The sequence below is a fragment of the Podarcis liolepis genome, assembly GCF_965112155.1.
Source record: "Podarcis liolepis genome assembly, chromosome: 10".
Lineage (NCBI taxonomy): Eukaryota > Metazoa > Chordata > Lepidosauria > Squamata > Lacertidae > Podarcis > Podarcis liolepis.
This window is the reverse complement of record NC_139562.1, coordinates 23,317,737-23,337,467: the sequence shown is the minus strand read 5'-3', so window position 1 is coordinate 23,337,467 and position 19,731 is coordinate 23,317,737. Positions and strand designations below refer to the sequence as shown.

The 19,731-nt window shown below is 44.4% G+C and overlaps 1 protein-coding gene across 5 annotated transcripts in view; it reads left to right on the top strand.

Annotated features, from left to right (window-relative positions):
- Positions 1-17,098, top strand: part of KIAA1549 — a 105,605-nt gene extending 88,507 nt beyond the window's left edge. For 4 of the 5 annotated variants that reach the window (XM_083461825.1, XM_083461826.1, XM_083461828.1 and 1 more), the window contains 7 exons: positions 967-1,190; positions 2,875-3,019; positions 3,596-3,901; positions 5,237-5,289; positions 7,866-8,011; positions 9,366-9,520; positions 13,765-17,098. In XM_083461825.1, the coding sequence (XP_083317951.1) occupies positions 967-1,190; positions 2,875-3,019; positions 3,596-3,901; positions 5,237-5,289; positions 7,866-8,011; positions 9,366-9,520; positions 13,765-14,019 (1,284 nt within the window). In that variant the 3' untranslated portion in view covers positions 14,020-17,098. The remainder of the gene's footprint in view (positions 1-966; positions 1,191-2,874; positions 3,020-3,595; positions 3,902-5,236; positions 5,290-7,865; positions 8,012-9,365; positions 9,521-13,764) is intronic. The other variant, XM_083461829.1, reaches the window with a different exon arrangement.
- Positions 17,099-19,731: the final 2,633 nt, after the last annotated feature.

Here is a 19,731-nt window from a genome sequence, read left to right as displayed (position 1 = left end):
GGAGAATTAATTGCACCCTGAGAAGTCAGGTCTAGTGCAAAGTAGAGGCGTTTTCCTCCGAGTTGGATAGTTCTTACTGTTATGCACTAAGAAAGGAAGTATTTTGAGTTGTGTCTCTTAATTCCCACCCATCCACCCCCCATTTCCGCTGTCAGAGGCAGTATATTTTAATTAAACAATTAGGCTTTAGTACAATTAAAATATATACAGTATATATTTAAAAAATCACATACACATTGCTACATTAAAAACGTCACAGCACCAGCCCTTTCCTTAAAAGTAAACCACCGTAACAGAGAAGAAAGTTCCAAAGGGCTGATTGCAGCAAGCAACTGATTCTGTAGGTTCACCCCATCTATATTTAAAAACAGGAAGAATAAGATTATAAGATAATAAAATAATAATAGAAATCGTTAAAAAGAATGAATGGCTTTAAATATAGTGGAAGACAAGGTTCATATTTCTACCAAACATACCAAATATTTGTGAATGTTGTCAAATAAACTCCTATTTAGTGGGAATGTGCCAACCAGGAGATTGTTTGGTCTAATTTTAATCCGTAAGCATGCATTCACACATGCATGCATGCACACCCACACATTTTTCACTGTGTAAGCTTCACCTATAACTGTAGTCTAGATCTCTTCTAATTTCCTTGCTGCTGGGCTTTTATGGCAACCTGCAGGAAGTATAATTTGCAGCTTGTCAAACATTTTTATTAGCATTGTGTGTTCCTCCCCTCTGTTTCTTAATTACCCATGCTGTGTTAATCATTATGCGGTATGTACAAATTCTTCTACCTGGAATGAGTGTGAATGAATTGCAAGCTGGAGAATGAGATATTGAGGTGTAAGCTGGAGGTCCATTCAGCATTTTGCTTCCAAACTCTACACAGTCACTTTCCATCAAAGCAGAGAGAAGTTGTGCGTTCCAAAACGTTTATGCTCCTCTCTTTCTTTTTTCAAGATACAGACAGCTCTGAGGCATAAATCTGAAATTGAGCATCATCGCAACAAGATCAGACTTCGAGCCAAGCGCAAAGGACACTATGAGTTTCCGATCGTGGATGATATGGTTATCATCGACACCAAAGAGCAGCAGAGAATGTACCGCAAGGCGCAGATGCAGATAGACAAGATCTTGGACCCTGGAGGCAATATGCCTACTGTCTTCATAGAACACAGAAAGAGGTAACAGCAACACAGAGACAGCCGGGGATGGAATTCTTTCTCTGTTAAATGTGAAAGTGTGCAAATGCTTGTCATAAAAGATAACAAGGTAGGCATGGAGATTAGACAGAACAGGAACTCAACCACAGAATGCACATTTAACAAAAAATACGGTACTTTTTATCATAAACACTTAAAGGAAGTCAAATATAAAATGCTCATTTAAAACAGCACAATTAGCAAGAGGATAAAAGTATTATCATAAGCATAGAACATAGCTGCTACTGTGGCTTCCAGCCCTGCCAGTGGCAGTTCATGGTGGGCGGCTGCTGTGGAAGCTCAGGCTCGAGGACCTGGGTCTGCGCTAAGAGACAGCCAAGGTGGTCTCTGGCCTCTTCAGCTGCCTCAGCTTTTGTAGCTGGAGTCAGTCAGGGCCCTGCTCTCCCAGGCCAGGTGGGGAAAGACCTGGGAGCAGGTCTTCCAGGACTCATAGCCAGAATGGCCTCACAGCAAGACGTGATTGCAAAGGAACAATAGGAAGCAACCTCTAAGCCCCTGAAAGTTCCTTTGCAACTGTGGCCTTACCTGCCCCACACCTAATGTCATGTAAGTGGCAGGTAAGTGACAGGCAGGTGTGGCTGGCTGAAAATGACCCGTGGGCTAGTAGTTCCCCACCAATGTACTACATGAGCAAACCTTCATAATGTAAGGTTTGCACACTCCACATTCCCCTCGCTTCCTGAATCGGCAGGAGAAGGACATCTCAGTTTAGTTTCAGAATTTCAGCTTGACGTTATGTACAACTTAGGAATTCTGTTTAAAGCATACTGGTTAACGCCCCCTCAGCACGCTACAAACAAACAGGAGCTTAAAGACTAAGTAGGAGAATTAAAGCATTTCCACACACCCCCACTCACCACACCCCCTCTTCCCCCCCAGCCTATTACTGCATGCAACACTAATTTAGTCTCACAACAAATGAAACTGATCTGTAGAAAGCACAACATGAAAAAAGAGACAATGCACGTGTTTTTGTAAACTAAGAAATATTTAATAAACAATATTTATTAAAAAGAAAACATACTGGTTAACGTAATATCCCAACTGCAAAAGCCATTGTTTTAAGTTGACTTAACATTAAACTAACCAGTTTGGTTTAAAGCGGGGTCCCTGGTGGGGGCACACAAGCCCAAGGCTTTGATTGGTCCATGTAGTACTAAATCATGTTTTTCTGTTATGTGCAAATGATGCCTTTGTGTCCAGATTACTGATTAGCTGACTAAGTTAAATTTACACCATTAATTCAGCTTTATAGTTTGACCGGTGACAGCTCCGTGTGATGTGGCTCTTTTATCTGTTTGCTTGCTATTTGTCTGTGATATTTATCTATTTATTTAGATTTGGCCAAAACTCTCAGAGCCAATTGCACCAATAAAAGCAATACAACACAACAAATAAAAGCAATAAACAGCAACAATGGATTAAAAGTCGCCGCATAGAGCTTCCAGAGACAGATAGAAACTGAAAAGGCTATAAAGACTCAGAAAATCAAAAAGCTTTTATTTGGCTCAGATTCTACAAAGACTCTTAAATTTATGAAAGATGCTATCTTGAAAAAAGGCTCAGAACTGCCCTGCCCCCAACTGGGATGCTCCTAGGAAGCCCTAAGATGTTTTGCTTTTTCCTTCTTTTTATTTTTACCTAGTTCTCGAGCCAAACGTTCTCCGAAGCAGCGCCGGAGGCATCAGATTAATGGAAGTCCTATCGATGCGGACAAGGACCGGCTAATTACAACTGACAGCGATGGGACTTACAAGAGACCTCCAGGAGTCAACAACTCTGCATATATTGTATGTTTAAAACCTTTTGGAAGGCAACATTTTCTTTCTACTTGTATGATAAGTTGCGGGTTGTGGGAAAGGCTTTCAGGAAGCACTAGCCTTGCTGGCTGGAGTCTGAATAATGCAAGAACCCACTGTGAATTACAGCCTTGTGAAACCATGAGCTTTCACAACAAACGTCTTGTATACCTGCCCAGAGTGGCCGGGGCAACCCAGCCAGTTGGGTGGGGTATAAATAATAAAAGAAGTAGTAGTAGTAGGGCAGGTGTAACTGGCTACTCAAGAAGTCTTCATTCATTGTGGACCAATTCACTCTGCAAGCCCAAAGTTGAGCAAGAGGTTTTCAGTTTCTTGTTGGCATCAGTGCTCCTGGATTATGCACAACTCACCACCAAAGAGATACGCTATTAATGATTTGCATGCATACCTTGTAATGTCTGCAGGTAGATGTACAAAATGCCACACACAGACGGCATCATTGCAACATGTAAAACCGTTATTGAAACGCTGGGAACTTTGACATTATAACAGCTGTTCAGGCCGTGGTTTCCTCCTTATGCTGCCATCTTCCTGTTACCTTTGCAGTCTGATCCTGACCTTCCTGCCGAACCCCAGACGCCTTCTTCAACTGATTTGGGGAAGTATTCAGGCCTCCCCCCGCATCCTGCCCAATACATCCCTCCTCAGCCATCCATTGAAGAGGCCCGGCAGACAATGCATTCTCTCCTGGATGATGCCTTCGCCCTGGTGGCCCCAAGTAGCCAAGCATCCAATTCTGCTGCCATCACGCACTCCGGAGGGTCAGCGGGGCAGCCCACAAACACTCCTGTTCGAGCAGCGAGGGACACTCCCAGCAGCCAGTGGGGGTCACCGTACGGTCAAACACACACAGTAAGCAACCCAGTTGGGGGTCATTTCAAGACTCCACTGTGCAGTTTTAGAGCCTATCCTTACTTCGGCCATTGTGCTTTCATGGTTTTTATCTCTTCAGATATCTAGTCCATTCCCTCCCCAAGATCCGGGGTGGTTTAGGTATAATTCTACTGTGTATGCATTAATGGATTTCCAGCACTCTTGAATCTTATACCCTCCTGGCATGCATTCTGCATAAGGATGCTACAACCAGGGGGAATCCACTGTTTGTAGACCTTACCACAGCTAACTTTGAGCTTTTTTTACAAGTGGCATATAAATTTTTATGAAATAAAACTAATTCTGTTGTTAGTGGTGACAAAGGTGAGGCAGGCAAGCAAGTGTAGCCACGCTCAGTTAGCAGAAAATTTGCAAGCAGGGCTGATGCAGTGAGGTGCAGTGCAGGCACAGCCGTGGGAGAGTCAGATTGGCTCCGCCATCGCGCCTGCACCATGCTGACTTCCCTGCTGCCTCACGGCAGTGATCCTAACATTGGGAAGCCATGTAAACAGCACCCCCCACCTTGCCCCGCTTTGCTGAATGCTGCTGATTTGCTGTATGGCTGAAGAGACCTATAGCCTCGTAAATAATGTAATGGCTTATAAATCCAGAAAATTCAGATATATTACTATGAGTGAATGTTGTGCAAGTAGAATTCAGAACGCATCTTTCTAAAAACAAGATTACTTGTTTATGGGCTGATTAATCCCCTCCAGTACTGCTGAGAGAGGGTGTTTAGAAATTCTCCCTGTCTGTTTTACTTAACTGTGAGTTCCCACGCCATTCAAACAGCTTTTAGCTAACAGTAACTGGTTGGTTTCAACAAGCCAGCTTCATTACCTAAGGTTTGAAGTTGCCTTGATTTAAAACTAACCCTAGTTAATGTTAAACTGCACTCCCCTGTTTGGATGACAGAAGAAGTAGGGGTTAAAGCAGGCATAGGCAAACTCCGGCCCTCCAGATGTTTGGGACTACAATTCCCATCATCCCTGACCACTGGTTCTGTTAGCTAGGGATGATGGGAATTGTAGTCCCAAACACCTGGAGGGCCGGAGTTTGCCTATGCCTGGGTTAAAGGAAAGCGAATGCTTCTGACCAATCTCTTGGCAGATCCTGGGAGGGGGTTAGGCACACTGACATATCCATAAGCCACGTTTTAGTGTTATGTCTGAATGCAGCCATTGTGATGTATCAATAAGTGGTTTTTAATCTCCATTTGTTCAGAAATGTTCAGAAACTAGAGCCATGGATCGTTTTAATTTTAAATCCCTCTTTAAAATGTTTTTTTTTTCCTGATGCATGGTCTTTTTCCAGAGATACATGGAATTTGGGATGACTCCTCCAACAGCTCCAGGCCTGCTACAAAGGTAGTTCCCTGACAGTTTGTTTGATTCATGTGTTTCTGCTAGTTGATGTATTTATTCCACGTAGACCAGAAATCGTCAGCAGCTGTCGGAGATGGTTACTATAGATGCTTCTTTCTTCCTGATCTTGTGCCAGATTTTGAGGTACTAACTAGACATTATGATGGGGGACACAGGTGCTGGCATGGTTCAGTCCCTTTTCCGGCTGATGTCTGGTTTTACACAGCATCTCGTGTGATGTCGTTGGGCTGTTCCCTTCCCAATGGTGGCCAGTGATCTGTGGCAGAAATAAGGGAGTGCCCCGTGTGGCAGCTTAGGTCCATGCATTGTGTAATGACTAATTCAGGGGTCCCCAAACTAAGGCCGTGTGCCAGATAAGGCCTGAGGGACTCGTTTATCCGGCCCGCAGTGACCCCCGCTGCTGCCGCCAGCTCTTACCAGTGCTACGCTGCACTGTGCGGCTGCCCACTTCTGGGCCAGAGGAGCACCAGAAATAGCTTGTGCGCATGCGCAAATGTTATTTGTGCATGCGCAAGCATTATTTCCGGTGCACATCCCAGGCGGAGGAGGCCTGTTCACATGCACACAAGCTATTTCCAGTGCTCCTCTGACCCGGAAGTGCACCGGAAATAGCGTATGCGTATAGGCACGCGCTCCCCTGCCCTCCGGCCTGCTGCGCAATTGGCGCTGGAGACACTGGCCCAAGGCGCCGTAAGTTTGCTGACCCCTGGACTAATTGCATCCTGACCATCGTGTGAGCTACTGCGTTGTTTGCTTTTGTGTTTGTGTCAAACTTTCACAAGCTGCTTTCTTTTTCACGCATGACACTGAGACAGAAAGCAGCAGTAAAATCAAATTTTCTGCTGTGCTCATAACAAGGCGAGGTAGCATCCTTTTGTCCTAAACTGCACCAGCCACAATTGCGATAAAACACTTAACTGCCCTCAGATTTTCTTCTTTCAGAGTAGGCAGCTATTTCTGGATTAGGCAATTTGGATGGTGATTTATTCTTCATTACTGAAAAGAGAAAGTGAGCAAGCCCTTTCAGTCATTACCTAATGAATGCTGTCTGGTTATCTGAACCCCATTCATTTTGTGTGTGGAAGCCCCATTGAATTTAATGGAGTTGGTGAACTTTAGGGGTGGAGGAAGAAAAGTTGCTGTGATACCAAACTGTTAATCAATGTCACAGTCAAGTGGTTCAGAAAACCAGTTCTTGGAACAGTGACTGGAAAAACAAATTGGTCTTTTTCTCTGCAGTAATGTAATTAAGATTATCAGTGGGCTGGAACCAAGCTGGGTTCTGCATGTATTGCTCATGTAACTCCTTTCCAGTACGGTAAGACAGAAAAGCTCCAGCACCTAGACAGCTCTTAACTGAAATGCAGTGCAAAATTGGGAGCGGGGTACCAGGGTGGGGGGAGGGTTGATATTCTGCATTTAAACTTTCTGATTGTGCAAGCAGAAATCAAAGTTCTGAAATTTGAAAAATGGTAAATATATGCTTATTGCATAGCTCTTAATTGTTGTGTTTCTCCAAGAACTTGGCATAGTCAAATTTCATAGAGGCAAAATCAAAACAAGCAATAATGTTAGGAGGGAAGGAATCACCATCATCCTTAATGAAAAATGAAATAGAAAAATCAGTGGATTGAATGAATGGAATTTTGCTTTGTCAGAAGCACAACAGACAAATAAGAGCTAAAATACCCAATTTGCGGGGAAAATTTGATCCCACTTGCCCAAATACCAAATGCTATCATTTTCAGATCTTAAAATTTGATTTTAAGGGACTCTAAAAAGTTGAATTAGCCAGTTGTCGGGCAATAGCTGTAAATCTTATTTAATAGTTTACACATTTAGTACAGCAGCGGTGTCCATAACTGGGAATGTTAAAAACACTTGAATTAGGGACTATGTTTTGCAAGCATGTTTAAATCTGGAGTTTGATTTGAAAATTGAGAACCTACTCGATCTAGCAGTGAACGGAAAGCCCTGCCTCCCACATAATCTCCATTGTTTTATTCAATAATATATTGGGATGCAGGTTTCCTCAGCAGCTAGGCAAAATGTACAAATACGTACCATAGCATATATTTAAAGTTTGTGGATAATTATTAGAGACCATTGTTTGATTTTTTAAAATTTATATTCCACCCTTCCCCCTGAAGGAGCTTAGACACAGCAATCATAAAACATTTAAAAACCAACAGCTAAAAGCAGTTCTATATTTTTTATTAAAAAATTATTAAAAACAGTGATCTCAGGGTTGCCAGGAACAGTATCTGTCAGCTTCGTGTGTTGTTTTCATTATTTTCTATGCCTAAAGGACTTCTGGCTAGATCTTTCAGGCTAAAGCAGAGGATGTAATGCATGTGAAGCAGCCATAGCACTGCATATCACTACATGGGGCAGAGCTATAGAAGCTGCACACACATGTTTTACAGAGTCCTTAGTGGACAGAGAGCTTCACACAGTAAAGCAAGCAGTGGTACATTGCATGGTTGGAATACGGGATGCCACTGTCTCCGGAGGTCAGTCATTCTGGCATTGTTCTTTTGTTCTTGGTCTACCAACAGGCAAAACCTAGGCCCAGGTTTCCTTCCCCCTGTCGAATTAATGCACCCAGACCAGCAGCCTTCTGATGTTCAGTATTCCACAAGGGGGATCTACCCGGAGGAAATGCCATCCGTGGCCCGGCCGCGACCAGTTGGAAGCACCGCAGGTACTTGAATGTTCCTTAAGCTATTGCGTACTTGCAGTGACTCTCTCATAACCAGCTGGCCCCATTCCACAACTCAAGCATTTATTGGGAGCAGATGTGGCTGCATCTAGAATGCAAACAAGGAGCTTGCTAGAATAATAGAACCAAGAGAACTGTAGAGTTGGAAGTGACCCAAGAGTCATCTAGTGCAATGAAGTCCCCTTCAACTGGACCTGGGGAGGAACAGGGTGGCTGAAGCTACTTATAGAAGGTGCTCATTGGTCTCCTAATAAAAGGAATGGTAGGGTACCTAACATAATGCATTCTTAGCTGAGCACAGTTACAGTGCACATTTATATGTGTGTTCTACTTCCACTGCCAGAGACATTATGCCTCTGAATACTAGCTGCTGGGAATCACAGGTGGGCAGAGTGCTCATGTCCATCTTGCAGGCTTCCCACAGGTGTCTGGTTGGCTGCTGTGAGAACAGGATGCTCAGCTAGATGGGCTAATGTCCTGATCAACAGGCTTATCTTATGTTCTAAATACTAAGTTATACATCTGGGTAGCATTCTGAGGGCATCTAAAATGATATAGTGAGGACACCTGCCTAAATTCAGTAGGCAGGGACTTCCAAAGCACCATTGCTGCCACACTGAAAGATCGGCTCCTTGCAAATGTGCAATGAACGTTATGTGGAACTTGTAAACACAACAGTTTCTATGTGTTCTAGAGGGAGGTTGTTTCATTTAAAGAGGAAATGTACACATTTCATAACTGATTCCAGTATTTGAAGCAGGCCTGAGGACATCTCCAGGATACTGGTCTCAACTTCACAACTAGCCAGGAGTTCTAGGCAAACCGGTGTTACATCTGTAGAGCTGAGTGTCTTGCAGTAAGCAAATATTTCTGCTCTTCCACTAAGGGCAAATCACTAGCATGCAAACCTTGAAACACACACAATCTTTTCAATTACACATTAATAATACTTGCAATATTTATAGGGTCAGTGGGCCAGAAGTATTACCTGGCCTGTTCCTTACCTGTCTACCTCCACCATGCCTAATAGAACCCTAATGTTACACCACACAGAAACACCTTCCCATTTGCAAAAGAAAAAAAAGGACGTGCATGCAAATGGGTCCTTTTGTTGCCCTTCCTTTTGGGAGCTTTTTTTTTAAAAAAAAACAACGGGGAAAAAAAGCTTTAGTTTGATTAAATGAAGTCAGACTTTCCTTTTCCTCACACGCCACTCCCCGCCCCCCCCCATATACTTGTTTTGATCCCCTGCTGCTGCCAGTTTTCATTTGCCCTTCACCCTTCTGTTGCTGCATGGAAAGACCAAACAGAAAACAAACAAATATTTGCTTTTAAGGTTCTCAGATACAGCACCTCACTCAGGTGGGAATTGCTAGCAGGATCGGAGGTCAACAAGTGGAGATCCCCTCAGGCAGAGCAGGGCATGGCCAGCTGGGGGAACCCGGGTGGCCCCCGTATCGTGGAGAGGATGAATATGCTAGGAGAGAAGCAGTGAGTACTGTGCTTCATGTTTGAATAGTTTCCGAAGCAGTGTTCTGTTCAGCTGTTTCTTCCCCCCCTTTTTTTCCATCCTGTGCTGCTTGGGGAACTTCCTCTCAAGACATCTCTACCTGCTCCTCTGACCTCAGCCCGCTGCTTTTGTCACTTTCGCATTCCAGCCCCCAAACTCTGCTTCTCTGTCTTCTTCATTATCACCCTTGGCTTCTCTCCTCTGTGCCCAGAGGATGGAGAGCCTGTGGCCCTCCAGATGTTGCCCGGACTCCAGCTCCCATCAGCCCCAGTCAGCATGGCCAGTGGTGAGGGATGATGGGAGTTGCAGTCCAACACCAGGGATGTTTAACAAACCAGTTGCGTTCGAGTGAGATTTGAATGCTGAGAATCGCAGGTGGGGAGAGAGGGCTGTGGAGCTCGTGTCCAGCTTGCAGGCCTCCCGCAGGCATTGGCTTGGCTACTGTGAGAAAGGCCTGACCCAGCAGGGTCTTCTTACGTTCTTACGTACCATCTGGATGGCCGCAGGTCCCCCACCCCTGATCCATGCTCTTGGTGGGCTCTGCTCCCCTGAAATCGGATCATGAGACCACTGTAGGTAGAGAGCACTAACAACAACAACAACAACAAAGACACAGATCGTCTCGCTGATGTTAGTGGAGCCTTGTCAGTTCCTAACATCGGCTACGGAGTACGGAGTTGAGGTTGCCTTGAGCACAGCAAAACAAAGTGCCATGTGTTTGCACAGGGATGTTTTAGTTTTAGAAACCAGTTGGGCAAGACACTACTTCTAGAACATGGGGTTCATTTTTTCTCAAGAGCAGACCCATTGAAATTAACAAACCTAAAAAAAAGTGGGTCACATGGGGTGGTTTGTTTTTTGTTTTTTTAAAAAGGTTTTGAAGTATGGTCAAAGCCCATGTGAACCTACTTGAGTAATAGTGGGATTAATCTGCACAACACGGTCAATGCTGTCTTTGTCATGCTACTTTCACCTTTTGGAGAAGATCCCCAAAACACTGTTTGTTCCTTTTTGTAATCAGCCGTAGCTCACTAGTGGGTTCTCCCAACTCTCTGTTGTCTTGTCTCTTCAGCTCCTTCCTTCGTTGAAGGAAGACGCAGTACTGCCTGAAGTGCATTATTGCAAGCAATAATGGTGTCCCCATTCCACCCACCCTATCTGAGCCCCAAAATGGAGAAATAACTTTAAAAGAGACTCAGAAAAAGAATAAATCACAATCCATTCCTGGCTTCCCAAAGGAAAAGTTGGAACTCTCAACACTGCTGCTGATCAGACATGACGTTGGCTAGGGATGGGCAATTGGTCCCTATTATTGGGTCATGGAGGCAAACTTCTAGTAAGTGGTGTACCACAATAACCATAGTGGAACTGAGGTCTTTGTGGAAGGGCCATAGCTCAGTGCCAGAGCACCTGCTTTACATGCAAAAGGTCCCAGGTTCAATCCCTGGCATCGCCAGGTAGGGCTGGGAGAGGCTTCCGCCTGGAACCCAGGGCAACTGCTGTCCGTCAGTTTGGCAGTATTGAGCTAGATAGACCAGATGATCTGACTTGGTATAAGGCAGGTTCCTCTGCTCTTTGACCCTACAATCTTGCCATTTCATGCAACATTACACGGTTGCCTTCATGCAAGGAAGGGGGAAGGGAAGAGATTTGGAACACCCCATACAAATTTGGCCATCTGTCCCACTGTCTCTCCCTTTAGTATGTTTTGTATTAACCCTGCAGGTGACACGACTCCTATTTTGGGAGAAGACACTTGTGAGAGACCTGTTATTTCAGCAGACACAATGGTGGCTTTAGGTGCACCGGGGCCATTCCACAAGGAAACGTGCGCATTCTCCTGTGCCCTATGTAGTTTCCTTATCACCATGTAAACCATAGCTGCCCAGCTGGTGCCAAAAGTTGGGCAAGTGCTCTGGGCGGATGAGGGCAGGAGGTAGGCGATGGGCAGGCCCAAGACTGGGTCAGTGCAAGAAGATAACCTGGTGGCTTCCCTCTGCAGCGGCATTGCTCCAGTTCAGGGAAATCTGTTTATCTGAAAGCTTTAGATCAGGTGACGGCACTGGATTGGCCTTGTGACACCACCTGACTTTGTGGCCCAGGAGGATTCTGGTTTCCGGTGTGACATCTGTGAACCTTTGCAGGGCAGCGCTATAGGCAGCCTGGTTTGAGCCCCACAGCCTCTGATACCAGGTCCAAATCATCCATATATTTGTACTGTCCTCAGAAACACATAATTGAGTATCTCTCTCTCTCTCTATCTCTCTCTCTCTTCCACCTGCTGGTTCTAACTGGGTTAAACTCCTCTGTACTTGTTTGCCACGGCAATTAGCTGAATTTCTGCTGCTTTTGCATGCCCTGCCATTGCTAATATTGTTGGCTCAGTGTTGCTTTGCAGCCCTTTGTTGGTTCTTCCTTCCTTCGGCCTATTTTACCTGTACTGCCCAAGTTTTTGCAACTTCTTTGGGTTTGGGTTTGTGTGTGCTCTCCTTTCAAGAGCACAGGGGGGTATTCTGACGCTGAAGCGGACGCGGTTGGTGTGCAAACATTGTTTAATTTTGATGATCAGTGCATGCATCGCCCATTCAAATGTATTTTGGTAAGGCTACTTATTACAACCCAACGACCATCCTTTTGTTATGACTTCCCTTCATCTTACTCACCTTCATGCTTTTCAGAGCAAATTAATTCCCCTCTTCCCTAGTTCGAGTCCGTGGCTCTTTTTAGACAAGCCAGATGGCGTGTTATAAATTGACGCTGTCAGCCCTGCTGCAAAAATACATAACAGGCATGCACCTTGACGTAGTCGCCTTTTTGTGGTCTCAAAGCAGATGTGAAAACAGTCTAGGTATTAAATTCCTGATACGAATAGATGGTGCTTTCTGACCCACTGCACGGCCATTAATCTCCAGGTCACTGAAAACAAGCCCCGCACACCAAACCCCAGTGCCTTTTGGCACACCTTGGAGGTTAGTGTTATTATGGGATAAGCAATTGTGGACTGGAATCCACTTCATCAGATTTATGAATGTTTTAATCCTAATTTGAGGTGTGTGTATAAAATCACACAAACACACAGTTGGGGGGGGGGTGAGCAATGAGGACAGAGAGAAGTAAAGCACAAAAAATGTAGACGGTATGTAAAAGAAGCCTACATACATGTAGTGTAAGTACAACAATCACTTCTTAATGCCTCCCCTCTGCATCCACGCACATACATCACGAATCAGTACTGACTGTGGGAAACACAACACTCCTTGCTGTCTTGTCAGTCGGGCCACAGCAGATACATGTTTCAACCTGGAGGGTGTAGAATTGCAGAATTAGAAAAGGACCATGAGGGTCAATAGTCCAGTCCCCGGCATTGCCTGAATCTTTTGCCCAGCCCAGTGGGGCTTGAACCCACGACCTTGAGGTTAAGAGTCTCATGCTGTACTGACTGAGCTTTGCTTCAGAGTCAGTCTTGATATCTACGAGGCAAGTATTTGGCCTTAAATGTATTATGATAGTCAGTCCAGCTGGGTGTTGTTACATCTGATTTATTTTAAATATTTTAGATTGGTTGTTGGAAATATTTTTGCGCTTATTATTTGTGCATATGCCAGGTTGGCACACTTATGCACACACCCATACCTAAGTGACCACTGAAGAAGGCCTTTTTTTCAAAAAGTGTTTGTTTCTATCTATCTAGCTATACATACACACCCCCTGGGCTTTGACATCAGGACCTCTTGTTAAAGAGCAGGTAATAATGGTGGTGGTGGTGGTGGTGGTGGTGATAGTGTTTATCATGGAGCTGCAACAGTTCATTTTAATTTTGTTCTCTCAATTTGCTTGCTGTCATTATACATACCTGCTGACTTTATATATGCATCTGATGAAGCAGACTCTAGTCCATGAAAACTTACACCATCCTTCCTAACATGTTTTAGTCTTAAAAGTGCCACAAGACTCTGGTTGTTGTTGTTTTTTACTGCGACAGGCTATTACGGCTCCTCTCTGGAAGCTGTGTTTTAACAGTTGCTTGTAGAGCAGCCCTGAGACTCCATTTCTCCCAAATAATTTCATGCGTTCAGACTTTTCCAGTTTTGCGTTTCAGATCCAAGAGAAACTCACTTGCTTTCTCCTCTGCCTTGGTTTTTGTTTGTTTGGTCTTCTGCCTCCTCATCTTTTCACCTACACTTCCCAAACAGAAAACGCAGTAATGCTTTGTGCCTTTCCCCAGACACATACGCCTGGACATCAAGAATATTCCTCCTCACCAGTATTCCAGATGCCGAGGACTTCGGCCCGACAGCCCTCAGCTCCTCCTGTGCAGCTTCCACACAGCAACCACCAGGGCCCGGGGCTCTGCTACAACACCAGCTCCACTGAGGACCTGCAGCCGGGTCACTCGTCGGCCTCTCTCATCAAAGCAATCCGAGAGGAGCTCCTCCGCCTCTCTCAGAAACAGACCGTTGTGCAGAACTTCCACAGCTGATTTGCCATGTCGCTGCAAATCTGCCAAGTGTATCTGCTTCCCGTGGAAGCTAGACTCACAGGAAATCAGCAGGAGCCCTGTTCTTCTGTCAGAGGAATGAGCGTGTACAATACAAGAGAAATGGGGCACGGTGAGAAAGAACTCTGCAGAATTGGCAGCAGCGCAAGAGAGAAATTCGTTCTTGAGGGTGAGGGAAACCTGGGAAGATGTAACAAGCATTGGGCTTGTCTGTCTTTGATTGGGATCTTTGGTTGGGACTGTTTCGATGACAGTTCTGGTCTAGAAGCCAAGCGCTGCAAGAGATGGCAAAGCCATCCCCTAACAGAGCAGTGCACGAGACTCCATGTTTGAAGAAGGAAAGTGAAGTTTGCAAGATGGAGTTATAGCTGTTTTCTCATGAGAGACTGCAAGAGTCTGATGGTTTCAAACACCCCCAAGAAGGTTGGCCGTGTGCGCTGCTGATAAGTGTCACTTTGAATACACGAGAAGCTGTGTTGATCCTGTGCAAGCAATTACTTTAAAGAAAGCATTGTTAAGACTCCACAAATAAAAGACTTGGAGCCACCTGTTAACAAACCGGAACAATAATAGTTGTTGTTAAATATTGCTCTGTGCTTCCAAATGGAGCCGTTCTCTGCACTCTCCCTTGTTGTTCTTCTGGTGCTGAAGCTTCAAAATGTCCCTTCATCCTGATGTTTGCAAAGTTGAAATGATGGCCTTTTTTAAAACAAAAACAAAACCCTAACTAACTAACTAACAAAAAAACCAAGGATATAGTCATTTGTATTCATTCAGGCTGAGAGAGAAAAACAATTCTCCTTTTTTAAAAAAAGAAAGTAAAGACTTACTTGGTATTCATAATTGATAGGTGGAAATAGGAGGGGATGGAAATGTTTAAGGCAGTTTCACAAGTGACATGAAGACACTATTCTACATGGTGAGGACATCTCAACACCTGCATTAATGACACTGAAATTACACCTCAGGCAGTGGGGGAAAGGTGATGTACAAATGCTTTAAATAAAAACAACTGGCTCCAGTTTTGTGATGAAAGAACATCAGAGAGCCCCTAGCTAGCCCATTGCCATTCCATTTTTCTGTCTCCTCCCCACCTTACAGTGGGAGCCGGTGTGGTGTATTGGTCAAGAGCAGTGGACTCATAATCTGGTGAACCGGGTTTGCTTCCCCGCTCCTCCACATGCAGCTGCTGGGTGACCTTGGGCCAGTCACACTTCTCTGAAGTCTCTCAGCCCCACTCACCTCAGTGTTTGTTGAGGGGGAGGAAGGGAAAGGAGATTGTTAGCCGCTTTGAGACTCCTTAGGGAAGTGTTAAAGTGGGATATCAAATCCAAACTCCAACTCCTCCTCCTCCTCTTCTGCTTCTAACCTGAAAGGTGTATGCCAACAAGGGGAGAACATGGAATGTGTACATTTAATGTGCCTCCATGCTATTTCAAGTAGGTCACCTTCCCTTTGGCCCCATCCTCTGCTGCAGAAAACCAAGAGCCTTTCATATTGAAGGATTTCTCCACTCCTAATTCTCATCATTATTACCAGGGCATACTTGTATCCAGAACTCATTGGAGCTCAGTTCCGGCACCTCTCAGGTGGGCACCATTGCCATTCTAAGAGGACAAGGGAGGTGTTCATAGTGTATTCCAGCTCCTCTTTTTCTAGAAAAATAGTACTGATCATTACCATTTAAAAAGAGAGAAGCAAATGCACCATCTTTCAGGTGCTGCACATACTCCCAAGGGGTGAGCCTAGTTAATTGCTTCATCTTCAGAAAGGGTGGAGACAAGTCTGTTCAAGATTATATTTGTCCACGGCTGACCCAACTAGCTATGAAACACTGGGTGGGAATGTCAATCCACTTCCTCATTGGTGCCTCAGTTTTAAAATGAGCATCTTCTAGGACACGGTAAGCCAGTGGACAGCATTCACGTGGCAGGAAAGAGGCAGAGGGCTTTTCTGCAGTTTACACGAGAGCCAGTCCACATGTGCAACCAGGTATACAATTGATGGGGAGCTAAAGCTGATCTTGGTTCTCAGGTTAGGGAAATGTAAGGTATACATGGTACCAGACATGCTTCATTCACTTCATTCATTTCTTCCCTTAAAAAAGTCATTTCCCACACACTGTATTCTTTAGACATGTTAGGTATTCACTTGAAATGCAATGTTAGTGGAGGCTGATCTGTTAGGGCAAATGGGGCACCGCCCCACCAACCTCAGTCTGCTCTCAGCCAGCCCCTGCTTGCCTTCTTACTTGCAACCAGCCCAGAAGGTAGCACTGCCTGTTATCTTCATCCTCTATAGAGTCAGTGTTGCTCTTGCGGAACTCAGCAGGGAAGAGGATGGGGACAAAACTGGAATTAGTTTTGCTCCGCCTGTCGTTGGCTCTGGCTCCACCTACTGGTGGCCTCCCAGCCTTCCACCCTACCCACCAAAATGGCCACCAGCCCCAACTGATAGTAACATGCAAATTGGCCTTGAAAGGCAGTCTTAACATCACTTGTGAAAACTCCCTTTGTGTTTAAGCTGGGGAGGAGGGGGTGGTAGATTAAGCTTTCGTGTTAATTTGCCAAAAGGTCACGAATGCAGAAGTGCCGCGTTTCTTATGAGACTTAAAAGCGGCAAGTCTGTAGTTTGAAATGAGATGAGCAGGAGAGGCCAACCAGGATGATATCACAACACCAGCACTAGTTTGTCATAAACCACCCTCTGCATTTGGGTTCTTGATAAAGCCTACAAATAAAGTGTTAACCTTGTGATGAAAAAAAGGACCATTTTAGAATAACAAAAGCTTAGATTTCACCATTAGATGCAACCTCTGCATTTGTACGTGTTCCTACTGATAACGACGGTACATGCCATCCAGGCACTAGTTTTTACAGAATTTTAATTTTATTGCTAGTTGTGAGGTGTAATTTACTGTCCTACAGCCATTGCTTAATTGTAACCTGCGTAATAATAACGAGTGGAAATTCTAACTAAATTATTTTATTTGTTGGAGTGTATTTTTTCCCGTTTTTGTTTTTTAACTTAGACTAAATTAAAGCTAAAGCAGTGGCACAAAGACAGTCGAAAGCAGTTATTTGTGTGGAGGTGTGGCTTCAATGCATTTACTGTCTTAAGGTATTAATGAATGAACTGATGGTCTACCCCCTTGCTTGATTCACCAGTGTGTTTAACCTTGCTTTGTTGATTTTTGAAAACGCACTCCACATTGAATACCTTGACACACACACCCTCCACTAATGTGTTTGGAGCAAGAGTCCCAGTGCATCTTGGTTCAATCAAACAGAAGGAGCTGATTCACATATCTTTTGCTGGTAGATTTGGTTCCTTTCCCATGGATACCATTGGGGCCCTCTACACGAGCTCTGAGATCCACGTGACAAATACCAATCTGTAGACTGGGGAATTTGAGATTGCTGAGCTCTTTGATGAAAATCCTATTCAGGGCTGTCTTAAGCATATGTGGCGCCGGGGTGCAAAGATCCGCCTGGCGCCCCCCCCCCCAAGGTTGCTCAGTCCTAGGCACGCAGGAGGGCGGAGCCTGCCACCCACCTCAGTGTCTCGCTGGCTCGGTTGCCCCCGAACACGCGGCACTCCAACCAACAGGCAGGCTCTTCCCAGGACTTGACTCTCAGCCTGGCACCCTCTGGTGCCTCGCACCCCTAGCGCCTATAGGTAAGACAGCCCTGATCCTGTTGCCTAAGAGGGGCTGATTCATCATAGGTTGAAAATAGATGTATAGAATGAAGAACAGGCACAAGAAGCCAAGGCTGTAATCATATTAATATCCAATATTATCAAAAGCATGCAAGAAGTAATTTTAAGTCAATGGCAACACTCAGGCGCAACTTCATAACCCATGGTAATGAGAGCATGGATGAATGATGTAGCCATCTCTCCTTCCTTGACTCTCCTCTCTGCTGGTCATGTTCCAGTCTTGGCATGAAGATCCTTGCTGGTATTAAGCTTATTATCTTGGTTTGTTAACTAATCTTAGCCCTAAGTTCCTTGGTTCTTATGTAAAGGGAAATGCTGATGATGCAAACCAGGATCTCTGTGCTGAAGCTGGTATGCAATGGATGGAGGGAAGAGCCATAGGCACAGCCACAGACGAATATACAGATGTGGCCAAAGTCAGTTTGTGACGATATACTAAGGTGAATCCCATCAGTTAGCATGGAAGTAGCTAGCAAAGAGGTGTCATTAACCTATAGTGTATTTTAATATACATCACAAAGTCAGCTCAGGCTAGATACTCATGCACACTAAGTATATAACAAGGATGAAAGGACTTTGCTTTGAAGTCCACAAAGTGGGTGATTGGTTGGTCCTAAGTTGGTTTAGCGGTCTGGAGTAGAGTTAATTTCACCATACATTCCAGTTGGGTGGTATATAGCACTCTAAATGTACATTTACTTTAATTACGGGTTCTTTCTTCCTGTTGTGTGTTTGATAAAATACCTTGCGTGACACACTTAATTGCTGTTCATGATAGTAACGTTGAAATCCTGCCTATGTGACTTTTTATGCACACACAAGACTGTGGTATAAATAAAATATATAAGTTTTGCTTCTCTGAAAGAAATTAAAATGGGTATAGAATCCTCAGTAGGATAGTTTTAAATTATTCAAAATATCTATTCCTGATATTTGTGGGAGGAGAGAAGGGGGGGAAAGGTGTGGGAAATATTCTATAAATATATATATATATTTCTTGAGCTATCAAATTCCACCAGTGTTCCTTAATAGAAGCATTTGAATTGGGTGTTTTTTTAAATCAGGCCATTTGGTTTAGTAGTGTTGTGTATACTATCTGAATGCAACATTTATAGTATTTATCCAGAAAGAGCACTTGTTCTCACTTCTATTAATAAGCAGAGCATTCTGCATGTGCTAGAACTTTGCTAACTGTGTAGGCGGACCTGCCCACGATGCTGTTCACATGTGAGTGAGTGTGCTCTGTGCACAAAATTTTTGGGGATCGAAATAATATTTGGAAGTCATATATAGCAGTAGAATGGGAATCCAAACAGCTAGTTGGGTTTCATCTTGAAGTCCATAGTTCTTTGCCACAACAAAGTGATGTACTTCGAACATGGGATTGGTGGGTGGGTTTCTCACCACTGACTTCAACATCAAGGATTGGTCCAGGGGGGGGGAGTATACCCCAAGGTTAAAATAGCCCCTACTCGCATAATGTTTTGTGCACACGAAAATCATTGAAGAACTTTCCTCAACATATCTTCAAGTTTAACTCCCTTTGTTGCCAACTCATTTGTTACACTGAGAGTAAGGGCCAAGTGAGGCATCACTCAGGAGGTTGGTGTAACGCAGGGGTAGGCAACCTAAGGCCCGTGGGCCAGATGCCCACGATAGGTCCGGGAATCAGCATGTTTTTACATGAGTAGAATGTGTGCTTTTATTTAAAATGCATCTCTGGGTTATTTGTGGGGCATAGGAATTTGTTCACCCCCCCCCCCAAATATATAGTCTGGCCCACCACATGGTCTGAGGGACAGCCCACAGTTGAAAAAGGTTGCTGACCCCTGGTGTAACGTATCTACATTATTAAAATTGAAATTTTCTAGGCCACAGATCTCAGCTAAGGATCAATTAAAATCTCTGATGCCCACTTAAAATCTCTTAGGGAGTGGGAAAGCAGTTTAGGCATGGGATTGAGTGGGCAAATAG